The sequence below is a fragment of the Atheta coriaria genome, unplaced genomic scaffold (assembly GCF_025399875.1).
Source record: "Atheta coriaria isolate IRGN ID8LTWV9N9 unplaced genomic scaffold, Caltech_Dcor_3.1 hic_scaffold_8_pilon, whole genome shotgun sequence".
In the NCBI taxonomy this organism is placed as follows: domain Eukaryota; kingdom Metazoa; phylum Arthropoda; class Insecta; order Coleoptera; family Staphylinidae; genus Dalotia; species Dalotia coriaria.
The window spans coordinates 5,091,705-5,108,354 of NW_027045450.1; the positions used below are offsets into that span (position 1 = coordinate 5,091,705).

Sequence of the window (16,650 nt, forward strand, 5' to 3'; positions counted from 1 at the left end):
GCAGCGAAGCGAAACGGTCGGCAGCGCGCCGGCAGCAAACTGCGGGGGCGGCCGACTGCAGTCACACACATCTCCGCATCTACCTTATTGTTTGCCCGGTCTCCCGAAGGCGGCGAGCACAACAACCGCAGTGTTAACCCGCTACCAATCCGACCCACTTAGTTAACCATTAAATATATTTATACCTATCGATAATTATGTGTAAGATAAAACCGGGGGCGGCAAAAAATGTATAATTTCATATAAAAAATTGTTATGAATTTGTAATGAATGAGGCGTGGTGGCTTTCTGCTCAATGCAGACATTTGACAATAAAGGATTGTCGTCCTTTTCGCACCCTCGGCGGCGGCGGGGATGATTAAGGGATGTTTGTGAACGCGCTCTCGTTTGCAAATCCGACAGTGCATATTGATTCCTGGCCCTGTTTCCCTTAACCACCTCGACGGCCTCGTGCGCGTTGCTGCCGCCACCGATGCCACCCCCACGAGGTTTGGCACTCGCATAGGGTAGTTTTCATTCATGCAGGCCGTAAATTTATGAATGAATTTCCCTTTTGTTCTCTTCTATTTGATTTTCATTGAGTGTATGAAATATTTTTAGGGTTATGTTAGGGGTTGAAAATTTAATGGTTGGTAATATTTTATTACTACATGAAAATGTAAATATTTACCAAGATAAGGAATTTATTAGTTTACATTATGTTTATTTTCATCCTTTACAACATTTCAACCCTTATTTCAACCCTTAAAATACAAAACATAAATTTTTAATGAAAAAAATAAAAATTTATATTTTACCACGTTTAAAATAGTTATACTAAGCTGTCATTCATATAACTCCACTTGAACTACTTTAATTAATTCAAAAAGGATTAGAAAGGATCATAACTCACATGGGACGTTGAAGGGCTTCATGGATGTACCCTTAATCCCATCAAAGTCACAAAAAGGTATCCTTCAAGTTGAGAAGCCCTCAAAACTGAAGATTTATTATTATGTATATTAATTTTCCTGGGATAGTGCATAATAGATTTAGAGGTTAGTTTTTTAGGTTGGGTTTTTGTCCGGTGTGATGTTGGTTGCATCACTCGGTCGCAACAAGTTCAATAGATTCCAGCGCCATTCATGGTGGAATTTCATTGAAACTATATTTATGAATGCCGCGCGCGCTCCCCTTGCCTTTCTCTATCGATTCGGCCAGTCACTAGCCGCCCCCAGACTGCTCAATGTGGAATGAAAAAAGATTAAATGCTTCTTTAGCTCAGAAAAAAAGATATTGCTTTCAGGCTTGGATAAATGAGTCCAGAAAATTAATGTTTTGACTTTAAAATTGAATAAATTCTAAACAAATCAATATTTTTGCATGAATCTTTTAAAATATGAAAATATGGAATAAAATCTATCTGGGTTTAAATTTTTGCCTATTTTTGTTGGTTATTTATTGAGTTATAACGATTTTTAAATTTTAAAACAAAATTAAAGAAAAAATACTTTTTGTTTAGTTGAATCTTCAATAACTTTGGTTCTAATAAATATTTTCACATGAAATTTTTTAGTATGAAAACATAAGATTAAGTCTATCAAAATCTAAATTTATATCAATTTTTATAAATAATTTACTGAGTTATAAACATTTTAAAAATTTAAAAGATAAAATTAACAAAAATGTTAATTTTCTGATTTTGTTCTTAAATAACTCAGTTTCTAATAAATATTTTTAACTGAAATTTTGACATTCTGTAGCCAATTTATTAATCTATCGATGTTCCAAATTCTATTAATCTCCAACAATAATTACATAAGTTATCAACAATTTAAAAACTCCAGAAAATTTTCCATTTTACTAAATTTAAACTTTTATTACATGAATTCTACCCGATTTAGATTTGCGTTTTTTGAATACACAACTTGAATAAATATAGATTACCTTTGGAAGAAATATGTCGACGTCGATGACGATGACGATGACGCAAAGCGTACAGCGGCAGAAGAAAGAAAGATCTAGAAACGTAAACGAAACGAACGGAACGTGCAAAACGTTCGGCACGTTTCCCGAGCATCGCGGGACATTCCTCATTCCTCACCGCCCTCGCAGCTCATGCCGCCCCTCATCCCTTTGACGTCTCCTGGGCCTCCTGCTCGGTGAGCAGCTGGAGCAGCAGGAAGGGAAGAAGGAGTAAACGTGGCGTGCAGGCCTCGTGTGAGCTCGTGGCATTCGGTTGACCTCCTACTGCCTCGTATTTTTACTTCTACCAGGCGCGGCAATAAAATTAGATATATGTTAAGATTAACGATCTAAAACTAGAAAATAAAGGGTTTAGTATTTTTTATTTGAGGTTTTATTCTGTAGTAAATTTTGCATCAAATTTATTTTATTATAGAGTTGATGTATGTTTATATAAAGAATAAAATAAAAATTTTATAAAAAAAAATCAAAATAATTATTTAACAAGCAATAAATTGAAATAAAATTTGAAGAATTTTAGAATTAAATGTTGTTTATAATGGTGACTGTCTGAATCTTCGATTGAATACAAAAATAACTCAATAAAAACTTGTTATTGTCAAGATCGCAACGTTATGCCTCTAAGTGAACAGAAAAAGTGATGAAAAACATTCAATACACATTAAGAAAACGATTTATATTAAAATACTGTGTGTTTAAAAATAGCATGACAATTTATTCTTAGTTTGTATAAAAACCATAGACATTGCTTGTTTTATTTGGATAATCTAATATTAAGTATTCCTCTCGAGTTTGTTCGTAGATTCAAATAAAAAATAGTCCAATTAATTTTTTTCTTGTTCGATTGATCAATTGCGAACTGAATCTGTCAATAAAATTCTCAATTTTTATATAAAAAATAAGAATTGCAAATAATAATGCACTATAGAGTCATTGCAGTTTAAATTATTTTACTATTACTATGATTAATTCTCTATAACAACTTTTATTTTGAAATATTTATTTATAAAATTTTACGTGATTTTAACCCTTATTTTGAGTTAACATGTTTCGCCCTGAGGGCATGAGAGCAAATTTAAAACTGTAAAATCCAATAAAATCACGTAAAATTTTATAAATAAATATTTCAAAATATTACAATGGATTAACAAGTGAAAGTAATAAAACAACTTTTATGTTTTATTTTATTAAGATTTACTGTTTTACTTCAAGTTTTATTATTGCCACAGAAGTTTTTTTTAGTTTATTTTATATTTTAAAGATTATATCTACAACAAAATATGCCAATAATTAATTCTGTGGGTATTAAATATTCATAATAAATATTGTGACTACAAAAATAAATACAAATATTTCACGTCTAAGCAACTAAACATAAACAAACTCTGATAAATAACGGTTGGAATAATATTTGATAGCAGAGTATGAACAGTATTGAAATAAATTCAACGACCGGTTCAGGTAATGTTTCGTTCGTTCGTATCTGGTTTTTATTCTCTTGATAAGAAGCATATTCGAGATCTAAACAGCTTGACTTGATTTACGAGTATTTTGACAATAGAGTGCACTACGAGTACGATTCTTATTTATTATTCTCAGAACATCACAAAAATATCTTCCTTGCGTATTGACATAAATAATATAAACATAATATTTATAAATAATCTAAACCTAAATCAAAATATATTAATATATATTATTTTTAAATGAAAATATTTTAAATTTTTAAATAAGAATATTTATAATGTTTTAAATAAAATTTTAGGCTTTGTCGGCTTTAGTCTCTTATTCCTCATTGTATACTTAGGAAATAAATAAAACAAAAATTTGGAAAATTTCATTCATGAGCCGCTGAACCTGTTTTCCATTGGGGGCATCCCTTAGCCTTAGCATACTCGTACAGTCGCAGTTACAGCCGGGCTATAGAAGCCAACAGGTTAATAATTTATCGTCGGCTGCGTTTTTGTGCCGCCCACGCCTTTTCTGCAGATGTATTTACAAATATACAAACAGCTCTCAGATCATATTAATGCTAAATTTAAAAATAAACATTTTTTTCTCTTCTTCCGAAAGAAAATAACAATATGAAACAAAAATAAGGGTTATTATTAAACAATTTAACCTATAAACTTAATAAATCTAAATAAACATTACAAAATTAAACCATGTAACAAAAATCTTTTAAAATTTCACATTAAATAAAAAATATATAATTATTTCTACTTCCAGCTTTAAAACGCCAGTTTTGCACGGTTTTAGGCACAAAAATTGATATTTTGAATTCGGACGGCCAAGGCCATGATTAAAGTACTTTAATTACGGATCTTAGTCACAGGGCGGAGCTTGTGTCTGAGTGAAAGTAAAAAAAACATGTATTACACGTTTAACTCTAAAAAACTTAAAAAATATTCTCAGAAACAATCCAAACGAAAGAAAAAATCAATTTTTAAAATCTTTTAAAATTCCTCAAATTTAATTAAAAAAGAAATACCCTGTAGAGAAACAGATGAATGTGGTTGAAATCGAGGGCAACTTGTTAAGGAGGCTCAACACGTTCCCAAGCCCGCATCTTTCACAGGATACGCTCGATACGCCACCAACCTCACTCACAGCCTTACACCCCCGAAATCCACCCTTATTCCAGAAAAGCTGATATAGTGTATTACCGAACCTGGCGACTAGCCACTTTAATTACGCCCAGCATCCAGATATCACGCATCCCCCAAACCTTCCGCCTGCCAAACGGCGGCGAGTATCCGAATTGATTTCGAGTGTTGATAAATTGTTTCAGATTGCAAGGATTCGGGGCATGGCTGCGGGTGCTGATTAGACATTAAACGATTTGACCTTTCACCAGCCACAACATCCCCGAAAGGCACGATCAGTTTAAACCGGGTCAATACAATTTATTACTATTCAACACGTTGGGATAGGAATATAATCTAATAGAAATTCATAACCTCACATAAATTTAATTTTTATCTTCATTTTTACCGTTTTTTTACTTTAGTCACGGGCTTTAGTCACGGGGTGGAGTGACGCCTGCGCATTTACGCGTGGAAGTAAAAAAATGCGTAAGTAACACGTGACTAAACTGTGTTAAACACTCGATTTGATAAAACACTCGCTATTAATCAATCTCGTGACTAAAATCTCGTTTAGCGCACTTGATACTTAATAAAACATAAAATCTTAATTTTTTCTTTCTGGAAGAAAGTAAATTATATCATAATTCTTTTTGTAACATTCTGAATTCATCCTTTGTTACTCGTCGTTGTGCAACATGTGATACATGCGTCATCCCCCGTCATCCCATCATCCCCTTGGGTCCTAAACAAACAGAACGAAAAAGGAAGCGTCAGATGTTTCATTCCATGCGGAGAAAATACACTGCGCGTGAATTGCGTTCGGTGTTCGTTCCATCGCCTTCGGCTTAATGTTGCGGGGGGCTGGGGGGCGGCAGGGTGTCAAGGGGTGAGTAGAATGAGAAAGGTCGGTATTCGGCCGCAAGGCAGAAAATTACTCCCCGCGAAGTGAGCATACCAAGACCAAGTTCTAAACCACTCACGAAAACATCCCCTAAATTCCACCCCCGCGAGTTACCTGAGTTATAATCCGCTTAGCCTCTCTATCTCAGCGTATCATACATGCAATAAATTCAAAATTCTTAACAAATCTATAATATATATACATATATATTGAATATTACAATATACAGAGTGTTGTAGAAAATTAATAAAATTTAATATTGAAGGGTTGTGTTTTATGAAACGAAACAAAACGTGCGCGGATATTTAATCGACCAAGTGATCACGACTGGACGTTGAATGGCAGGCCGGGGCGCAAGAGCGTAGTAACAAAGTGGAGTGTGGAATCGGGGGCGGTTTGGTGGCGCGGCGGCGGCCGGGTGAGAACGCGCCGGCACGAGCGACCTGCTGGATTCGCAGCTGCGCGCCGCACACACACACTCCGGGAATACGAATACGAAAGAGTGAGACGAGGTGCGCATCCCCTCTGTGCCGCCCCCACTCGCGCGCCGCAGTCCCAGTTCGCGCCAACCGCCGCCAGTCAGTCTCATTTAGCGCTGCGACGAGCAAACACGCGCCCAGCGACAGAACGAATCGTTTTGTACGTAAATTCAATCAAAATATCGAAAACTACCCCTAAAAACTGAAAATCGCAATCAATCAGCAAACTCCGCACATATCACTTATAGTACCCTGTACTTTGTACTCAAATCAAAGCTTTTCATATCAGAAGAATAAATTGGGTTGTTTTTTTGGTTTTTGAGTCGTGTTTTTTGAGATTTTGCGAATTTTGTGAGAATAAAGCGCAGCACGATGAGCAAACGCAGCAGTCGAACCCTGTTGTTTTGTTGTCTCGTCAGCAATCTAAGCACCATTTAATTACGAGCACGCACGCACCTGTCGCACCCGCACCACTTTTTTCTGCACGATTTTAAGAACGCACCGCACCCCGCTGCACCCCACCAGCAAGCGAGAGCACCCTCAACGCACCCGGGCAACCGACGCACTTTCAAAGGTAAACAAATATTTTTTCATATTTTTTTTACAAAAAAACAAAATTTCACATAAATCATTTTTGTATACTTGAAATTTTATTAGTTTTGACATTTTGTAAATCCCTAGTAGATGAAAAACGTGTGCGAAATCCCAAGAACTAAGGACTATCGAAAGTCCTGGGAATAGTCCTTTTAGGACTTCGGCATTGTGCCGCGCGAGACGTGCCTTTTCAGCTTTTGTTCGCCACGAGAAGAGAAAAAAAAAACAGGAATATCCAGGGTTTACATAGAAAATAAAAAACCAAAAAACCAAAATCCCCGTCATAAAAAATATCCCTTATCATCTTACGTCGTTTCGTAATTTCATGGGTTATAAATTCACAACAAAAAATTTTATTTTATTTTATTTTGGATATTTTTTATTTTAAACATAAAATTTATGCTTGGTTTTGTTCATTGTACCATTTTGTGTATATTGGGTTGCGTGTATGTGAACGGTGGGTTGCCTACAGGCGACGTAAATCATTCTGTTTACTTCTTTACCAGAACAAACATACTTTTTATTTCCTTCGGCGCGACTGCACTTAACCGCGCCGCGCAATTATACAAAAATATGAGTATGAGCCCGCAGCAACCCCTAACATCGCCGTCATTACGGTTTTGCTTGTGACAGCCGCCCTCGGGTCTCATTTAGTATAAATCATCCCGGTCGACGGCGCGCTTTTTATTTCCAGCTGCGTGCGGCGGAAAAAACGGCACATTTTGCTCAATTACTCGCCAACTGGTTTAATTTAAAAAAATAAAACACTGCTTAGTTTGTTCGGGTTTTATTTGCAATTAACTGACAAGTCACTAATTGAGTTCAAATTTGACGCGTGTAAAGGCGAAGTTTATCGCGGGATCAGGGTGATAGGGCGAAATTACAACGTAAGTTTTAAATCGATGCGCGCGGAGATGAGAGTTAATGAGTTCTAACTTCATTAATATGCAGGCGAATGCTTCATTATGCTCTGTTGGGCGGAAAATTGAATAATTCGTCGGTTGGGGCGGTTTTCATTGTTACTTTCATCGTCTCAAGACATTGTCTGCTTTGTTCGCGTTGAAAACTTGAAGAAAAGTTCAGTTTAATCGCTAGTCAACAAATTGCCGTTCAAGTGATAGATTAGGTTAAAGTTAATGATGTAGGCAACACAAGCAACATGTATATTTAGTTGCATAGCATAAAGATTTAAGAAATTTAAAATTGTTTGTTTGTGACGCTTTTACACAAAATCCATTGGAGCAATTTTGATAAATTTTTGTATAAACATAGTTTTTATCAAGGAAAAGCAAATAGGCAACTTTTTGTACCCAAAAATTAACTTAAAAAGTAAAAAATAAGGAATTGAAGTTAATATAGACTATTGATCATAATTATTGTTATATAATTCAAATACAGATGGCGCAAAAGCATTTTTGAAGTCCTTAAAATTTAAATTTAAATTAACAACGTTATAACCTATCTACAATGACATGTAATAACATGTAATATGAGTTGCCTACAATTAAAATTTCATTTTAATCATTTCATCTGCTTTTTAATGCATACATGTGCAAATCCATTCGCGAATATAAATTAGCACACAGTTAATTGCGTATCTTCACGGGTTCACGCCCGAGAGCATCACCGTAATCCGTTTAATCCGGTGCGGGGGCGCCGCCATTGTTTCGCGCACACTATCGGAAATTTCAACGAATCCACGAAACGCGCGCGTAGAAATTTGCGATCTGTGACAGTGGCGACGTTGCGCCAGTGCGGAATGCGCTCGCCTAATGAAAGCTCACGATAGCTCGCATTGTTCGCATTCATTCACATTCATTCATTCATTCACATTCATTGTAGTAGTTTGCAATGCAGAGCATTGTGCATTCCGGCCGAAGTGTGTTCCGAAACGTGCAACAATTGTCTTCATTTACTTCGAGAGTGGACATGTTGACATTGCGATATTGCAATGGGGAGACAAAGCAACTTGTTGACATGTGTTGTTTTGACAGGCTAACAAATTATCCTGGATGGTTTGAATTGGAAGTTTTGAATATGTTTGCAATAAATTTCAGAGCGCGATTTGGAGTGACAGTCACATTGGTTGAGAATAAATTATTTTGGCTTGCATTCTTAGGTTATAATTTAGGTTATGTATTTCATAGCTACTATGTTCGTGAGATGCAGAATTAATTTATTTTTGACATAGTATTAACAAGAATTTAAAATTGTGTGTTTTAAGGGTGTTTAATTGCTTTAAATTCAGATTTAAGCATCAAAATTTTTGTTTAAAAATATGAATTTCTAGTTTTTTCTTTTTTTAATTGTAATTTTAGATTTAATTAAATTAAACTTTGTATAGAGTTATGCAAGGTCCGTTCAGTTTTATTCCGAATTTATCAGAAATTATCTAACTAAAATTCAACATTAAACCAATTTTAATACATTTTGAAATAAAAATACTTTTTGCCAAAGAAAATCATGTAGGCGACATTTTGTTGCAAACATAACCTGTATACGTAACCTGCAAACTTCCAGGGTGTAAAATATGATGAATGATGATGAATGGCATGACGATGCTCCAAAATTTGAAGAATTGTATCGGTTACCACGAAACTTTCTTACTCATTTTTGCCATCGCTGAATGACAAGTAAAATTCGCCGAAATAAATTCTAACATAATTTTTGAGATTTATTCTGTTTTTTTTTTTTTTGTTAGAATTTTATGTTTTGTACAATTTTTTTTGTCTTCATTTTAACATAAAAGTGCCTTTTGTGAAACAGGTAAAGTAGTTTACTTTCTTTAGCAAAAAAAAACTTATTACCTATCTTCAATATTTTCCTGTGATAAAATAAACTTTATTTGTAGTCAGTTTGTTAGGAGTACTTTAAAAAATCTTGCTGAAGTTTACGGACGTCAGAACTTATTGATGAGGCTTCGTGTTATACCTGAAAGTACTAAACTTTAAAATTGAAAACGTTGATGTTCATCACAATACGTTACGAGTATATAGCATAATATTCGCAGTGCAAACATATTATTATGTAAAAGAAAAAATAATAAGTCTTGATTTTTTGTGATCAAATTAACAATCATTCAAGCCTTTAACTATTTTTTTTTTCAACTGTGAAATGCAAATACTAGATTTTGTGTATTTTTATTTGTATTTCCAGGATAAATTTTATTTTAAGCAAATTAAAAATAGCTGAGTTATTGCCAATTCTATTTGCCTACATTCCGTGAGCAATCAATATGTAAAACAGGAACTTCAAATAAAAATATCTCCTGGTATTATATAAATATTGAAATAATATGAACATGAGATAATAAAATTACTTTTAATAAAATAATGTTTAAATTCCGCATAATTTAATCACAAAATTATTTCGTTACAGTTAATTTAATTTAAATAAATTAAATTTTGCCATAAACATTAAATTTTGTAAAGAAAATACCAGTTCTAGTAAAGATACCTGAAAAAATTTAAAAACCAAACTTTAAAGCAATTAAATAATCAATTACTTTCGTAATTTTTGTTATGATTAAAGTAAAATTGCTGGTGTTATCATCAATTTTGTTGAAATTTTGAATCAAACAACCAACAATACATATACGAGTATTAACTTCAATCGTAATTTCCTCTAACAATAATGAAATTGGATTTTTGCATAGTTTTGACATTTTATACATTTTATTTTAATATTTTGTAAAAGTTTTGGTTTTTGGCGATAATATTTAAATTATTCATTATAAAAGAAAAAGCCATTTTTCAAACAAACACGCAGCTTCACTTCGTGCATGTGACATCCTCGTGCATATTATATTTCAAAGTTCACGTGAAATTTAAAAAAAATACACACAAAAACCCAAATAAACGTGCCGGCAAGTACCTACTATGCACAATGACGTCAAACCTATCCCATCACATTTCACATCACGTGACTTACTCACAATTTTATTACAGTCTATTTTATTTCATTAATAATTTCAGAATAATTTACTAAAACAAAGTTTGAATATTTTCCTTAATAAAATAATTAATTAACTACATTTGCATCCAAATAAATACAATTTTAATAACAAACCTAATAAAAACTTCCTAGAAAAAATAAATATTCCATATTTCATATAATTAAATCAAAACCCGAATCGAGTTATAAACTATCCAAATACATTACTTTCCATTATAGGGAAACCGTGTTTTATGAAATCAAACTCCAAAGTTTACCGAATCCATTAATAACTATGCACAGATTGCGTGGGCGTAATGCCTACGCTTAAACATAGGGGCAAAATTAGCGCACCGATCGAGTATGGGGGCTGTGCAGCCACATCAAAGCCCAAACTGTGTCCCGTATTTGTGCCGCTCATTAGTGCAGCTCCATTTTGCGCCGCCACGACAACCCAACCTCACCTACACCAACCTCAAAACATTCCGAAATTCCAACCTGGAGCGCGGAGGCGCAAATGTGTCGGAGGCGGGGGCGGCTGTTCGCTTTGTAAATGTTTCGCGCTTGCGAGCACACCGCGCTACCTATCTGTTTAATTTCGCAATCAATATCGACACAGCCATTAACCCGCAACCCATTTCGAATTACGCTGCGGAGGCTGAACGAATCAGTGCGCACATTAATTATTCCAAGCGAATTGTGTGCACATAACTTAATATATTATTTAATTGTCGATTTTGTTATTAGTATAAGTTTTATATGCATAAAACATCATTTTGTTAGTTACACCTTGTATAACTCAAGAACCGCTGGATGGATTTTTATGATTTTTTGTTTTTAGATTTATCTTTATCTGGAATAAAATAATAAATAATAAAATATCAAAAATAATTATTTACAGGGTGTTAAATTAAATAATAAAAATTTAAATTAAAAAAGTTTTTTATTTCTTCAGTTAATATTAAATATTTCTAATCATTGTCATTGATACATCTTTAATTAACAAAGCGTCTACTTGTAGCTGAGCTGCTTTGGTGAATTATGCTAAAAGCTGTCAAACTTTTTTCATGCGCTCGACTCGTCCTAATCCCCAATAATTCGCGTGGGCTTTGCGCCGACGTCGTTGTTTACCGCCCCGCATGCCGCGTGCGATGCATTAATTTGCCGAGCAGTCGAGGTATGCGAGGCTTTCAAACTTCGCTCGAACGCTTTTTATGAAGAAAAAGCTCTCGAGAGAGGGAAAAAATGAGGAGATTCGCTTTAATTCACTTTCCAGCGAAGTTTTTCTGCGTATCGGAACGGATCTCAACGAATCACATTTTGCATTCTTCACAATATTATGTTTTATGTTTTGTTTAACAGGATGATCACAAATAAAAACAGAATTGCGAAATATTATGCTTTTTTTATTACTTTTTTAAAGGAAACAAGTTATTTTGGTTGCATACAGTGTATAATCAATTTGTTTTTTAGTTTTAATTTAATAAACGACTATTTATAAGCAATTTTATTAAAGAAAATATATAAATAAACGTAAAATTTAATTGTTTATCAATTAAAAATACACAAATGTTTTGTTTTTTGGTTTAAAACATAAAAAACAAACTTTTTCCTTTATTTCAAGTATAGGCAACCAAAATAACATTGTATAAAGTGTTGTATAACTTATTTATAGATTTATTTTTCTATTTTTGATTTTTAGATGCAAATAAACTCATTGACGCGCAGTTTCGTCCTCTTCTGGTTGTTCTGCCACCATCAGACGACGTCATTCAACGTGCCGCGCACAAATGACTACCGGCAGGCGAACACCGGCGAGGTGATCACCACCAGCACGAAGGAGGCGGCCGCCAACCCCGAGCCGAGCTGCGAGGAGCTCAAACAAATGTGGCGCTTCTCCAAGCGACAATCACGCGCCGCCGAGATCACCAACGAGATACCAACTTACCGCGACCCATTCTCGTTGAATGTCTGGGAACCATACGCTGCGGCACGGTCACGCAGCATAGGCGGGTACGATCAAAACAAAACGAATAGCATTCAAACCTAACCTCATTTAACCTAACTTTCTGTATTGGATTAGAATGCGAATAGGGTATCGTGGTCGTCCAGTCTACGGCCGTGTCGTACACAAAGCGCCCCTCCTCCGCATTCAGGACGTGGCTGAGCGCAACCGCGCGTTTGAAGAGGTCGCACGCTTGTACGGCTCAGTACAAAAGCATCAGGAACCTCGACGGCGGCAACAAACCGCCTTCCGGTTCACAGGCGGAGATAGAGTTATGCACCACCCGATGGGCGTGGCACCACAGGCGGGCAGTTTTCAACATCTGAAGGAATTAATTCAAACGGAACGTGCTCGTGAACTGCGTGAACAACGACGCGCTGAAGAAGCAGCTGCGCGGAACGAGGCTTTGAAGGAACTTGCAAGGAACCAACATCGTGCTCAGCTGTATGTACATAACCTCAATTTTAAGAAAATTATGAATTTTTATGTTTTTTGCTTCTTTTTGAAGAAATAACTACCGTGACGCATACAATTATGAACTGGCAAGTGACCAAGAGGAACCAGAGGTGGCGCAGCAAGAAAATAAGGCGATTTTGGCATTTCCCGATTTGCTTGCGCCAGCGGCGCGCTTCGGCCCCGGGCCCAACGAGGCGCGTCTAATCGAGGACTACAGCTACTTCCGAGATCGACCCAGAAATCAGCGGTCGTACTTTCAGCCGAGTTCCTTTGAGGTAAGCTTCCACATTTTAATAACGCGACCTTATTCATTCCGGCCTGCAACCAAATTGCAATTTCATCTCATTCACTTCGCTCGACTGAATAACTTTCCACTCGAAATGGATTTCGCAAAAGCGTCAACTTCCCGGAAGTCAATTTTTAGTCTTTCAATGCGGAATTTAATAAAATCTCTCTCGTTAAAATATTCACATCCCAAAGCTACCGCATTACAAACAAGTAATTTGGGTTGCATATATTTTATAGAAAGAAATGATGTATTTTGACAGACAAGGCGTTTGGGTTGCATACATTGTATTATAAATATGTTTTGTGTTTGTTTTTAGAATAACGTGGATGCTTTAGACGGTTTTATGCTTTAAGCGTCGAAACATTTCTCCAAGTTATCTTCTCCTTCTCCTCGACTGTGCGGAGATTTCTTCACAGCGTATGTGTTTCCAAACAAAGAAAAACAAACAAAAGCAAGTAAACAAACACAAACAATTGATAATCTGCGTCTCAACGGTACCAGAAACCAAAATGTACCGGCTTTCAGCGCTTTCTAACTAAAATTGAATAAAATAGATGTTAAACTTAATCATATCAGAGCAAACTTTTAGAGAAACAAAACGTTATTCTAAGCTTATGACGACTTAACAATGTTAAAATGGCGGATGTGGTAGACACAAAATGGCGGATTAAGATATTTAATAAGTGCTAATGCTGAAGGGGTTACAGTTGAGGTTAAGTCATACGTATTTGACATTTCGAATGTAAATTAATGTTTGCATTGACAAATTTAATAACGAATTGTGTTTGTACGGCTGGCACAAATACAATTTCAGCAATTGATGAAGAAAACTATTATTTATGAGCCCATTATATGAATATTTCGTGCAAAATATTAATTAACATTCTGAAACGTGGACAAATCGATGGGAAATTGACTGAAATTGACAATAGACACACAAATATTAATGAAAACACATGTAAAAGTTGAAATATCAGGATTAGCTCAGGATTTACTACAAAAGAATTTAACCATAACCATAACCATAAAACGTCACAAAAAAATTAAAATTTTGAGGTTACAATCAAATACACATGAAGTGATAATTCTCATTTCGATTTCGCGACGTGTACAATCAGATCGATCGAAAAAATGGCAAAGTATGAGTATTTAAATCGAATTCTTCCAAAAAATGAAAAAACATTAATTCTTGACGCGACAATATCACGAATGACAATATTCCTATATCAGCGCCCAACACACACACAAAACATGTGTACGAATATATTTTATCTAAAGAGATGACAAAACTATACGCGTAACATAACCTATCATAAATATATATACATATTCTAACCTAAAACCTAACCTAAATTGTATTTACACTCGTAGCACACCAAGAAATGGTTAGAGGTATATATTTTCGAAATGTTTGTATATACAATATCATTGTGACACAGCTACAAAAGTTTCTAACCTCAATTCACTTTGTTTCACTGTTACTGTGCATATAAAATATATAACAGGGTCGCTTTTGCACATTTATTCGTTTCTGACAGCTGTCAACATTTATCATATGCAACTTGTTGTACATATCAATAAAAACACTTGAATTGCATTCGTTTCAAACGATTTTGTTCTGTGTCAAGATAATAAAACTAAATAATTCGATAGATAAATATAAATGTGTAGGAAGTAAATGACAATAATATTGTAGTCAATTGCAAAAACAACAAAATATAAACGCAGTCAATACACTAATGAGAAATAAAATTCTAGACGCCAATTTTATGAGTAATATTTACATGCGCGGTGTTGGATGGGATGGCGGCGCGCGTCGAACGCACGTCATTACAGGGCCAATGCGTGTGCTCGACGCGAGCGCCATCTGCCGGCGGATAGCTGCAGACAAAAAAAAAAAATAAAAAATGTAATGTGTAGTGTCGTAAGTGTGACAGTTGACAATAAACGCTGACAAAATATTCTTACGCTAAGCGATGATGACCTTGTGGGCAAATATTCAATGACAAACGACGATGAATTTCGATAATTTTGGTTATGAAATAATATGCAACACACAAATCTATTTGATCTTGAATTTTTCTGTGATGTCGACAATATATATCTCAAATGTTGGTTATGTCGTGATTTTAATGAGATGACATGATGCAGTTATGTGTATGGGGGATCTCGTGCTAATGAAGCGGAGATAAAAAGTTGAATATCAATTAGACGATGAAGAATGATCAGTAATTTTATTGTGAGACTTGATGACAATGATTACATAAATGAGATATAGAGAACGTATATAAAATATATAAAATATTGTTTTATATTCATGTAAATAAAATATTTGTATGTACCTACACACTAAAACACACATTATACCTAATGATATATTGAATATTCAGAATAAATTCAATCCCTGCAAGCAAACCGGTGTGATTTTTGAAAATATAAATGTTTAGTGTATATCCTGTATATTTTTGATTTTAATTTTAATTTTCAGTTCTTTCAAATTATTTATTTGTGCCGTCTTAAAGCATTACTAAATTCAGCTTGTACATGTTTACTCGTAGTGTAAATACTTTCGTTTTGTTCTCGGCGCGCTTATCAGTGTTTGTGTCTAAACCAGTTTTTTCGCGATGCACCGCGTGAATTTAGCCTGCTGCGTTCGCGTCTCTTGCCAGTTTGATTCGGTCCGCCAGCGTGCTCAACCGCGTTTCTCGCGGCTCGCGTGTTTCTCACATTTTTACGCCGGATAATCGGATCATGTTTCACATGTTTCACTTGTGTTTTGCTATAAGTTGAATATTTTGTTTTGCATATAACGCGCTCGTTGAATGATCGTTACACGAAAATTAACATTTTTTTGATATTAGTGCCGGTGACTACCTGTTATCAACTGATTGGAGTACATCGCAATTGAAGAAATTGTGACTTTTCACCGGATTCCTTCTATTCATTGATGTGAAATGCAATATTATGGTGAGTTTCCAATTATATATTGTATTGTAGTTATTATAAATCTATTTGCGTATATTTTGCACGCTGGAAATGATATTGTATTCTTCTATACGGGTGACACTGATAAGCGTCTCACAAAGTATTGAATAAAATGGGCAAAAATTGCAAAATGTCACTTTTAGCACTTTTAGTCGCGTTTTTCGACCTTTTACTGTAGGAAATATAATTATTTTATATTTTTATCTGATAGAGAATTTTCCCATCTTTCATAATCAACAATTCGTTGGTAGCAATCTCTTTTAATTTAAGAGATATGAATTTTTGAAAATCGTCGAAAAAAAGTATCAAGCACCCCCCCTTGGCGATTTTTTTCTTAAGACTTAAAATTTTATCTCTCAGATTTCCCTTTTACTATCCTATCTGATAGAGATTGGTTCGTAGATTAAGACGCTGCGATCAGATCTTATTTATCTCTTTTAGTTTACGAGATATTC

At 34.8% G+C, this 16,650-nt stretch overlaps 1 protein-coding gene across 2 annotated transcripts; it reads left to right on the plus strand.

Annotated features, from left to right (window-relative positions):
- Positions 1-6,054: 6,054 nt before the first annotated feature.
- On the plus strand, positions 6,055-15,625 carry LOC135797519 (uncharacterized). 2 transcript variants are annotated; one of them, XM_065309919.1, is made up of 5 exons: positions 6,055-6,507; positions 12,163-12,473; positions 12,544-12,909; positions 12,974-13,196; positions 13,527-15,625. In XM_065309919.1, exons 2-5 carry the CDS (start codon positions 12,163-12,165, stop codon positions 13,560-13,562), a joined length of 936 nt encoding a protein of 311 aa, XP_065165991.1. In that variant the 5' UTR covers positions 6,055-6,507; the 3' UTR covers positions 13,563-15,625. The 2 variants fall into 2 exon arrangements, with proteins under 2 accessions (XP_065165991.1, XP_065165992.1); XM_065309920.1 differs by having other exon boundaries at positions 6,062-6,093.
- The last annotated feature ends 1,025 nt before the right edge of the window (positions 15,626-16,650 follow it).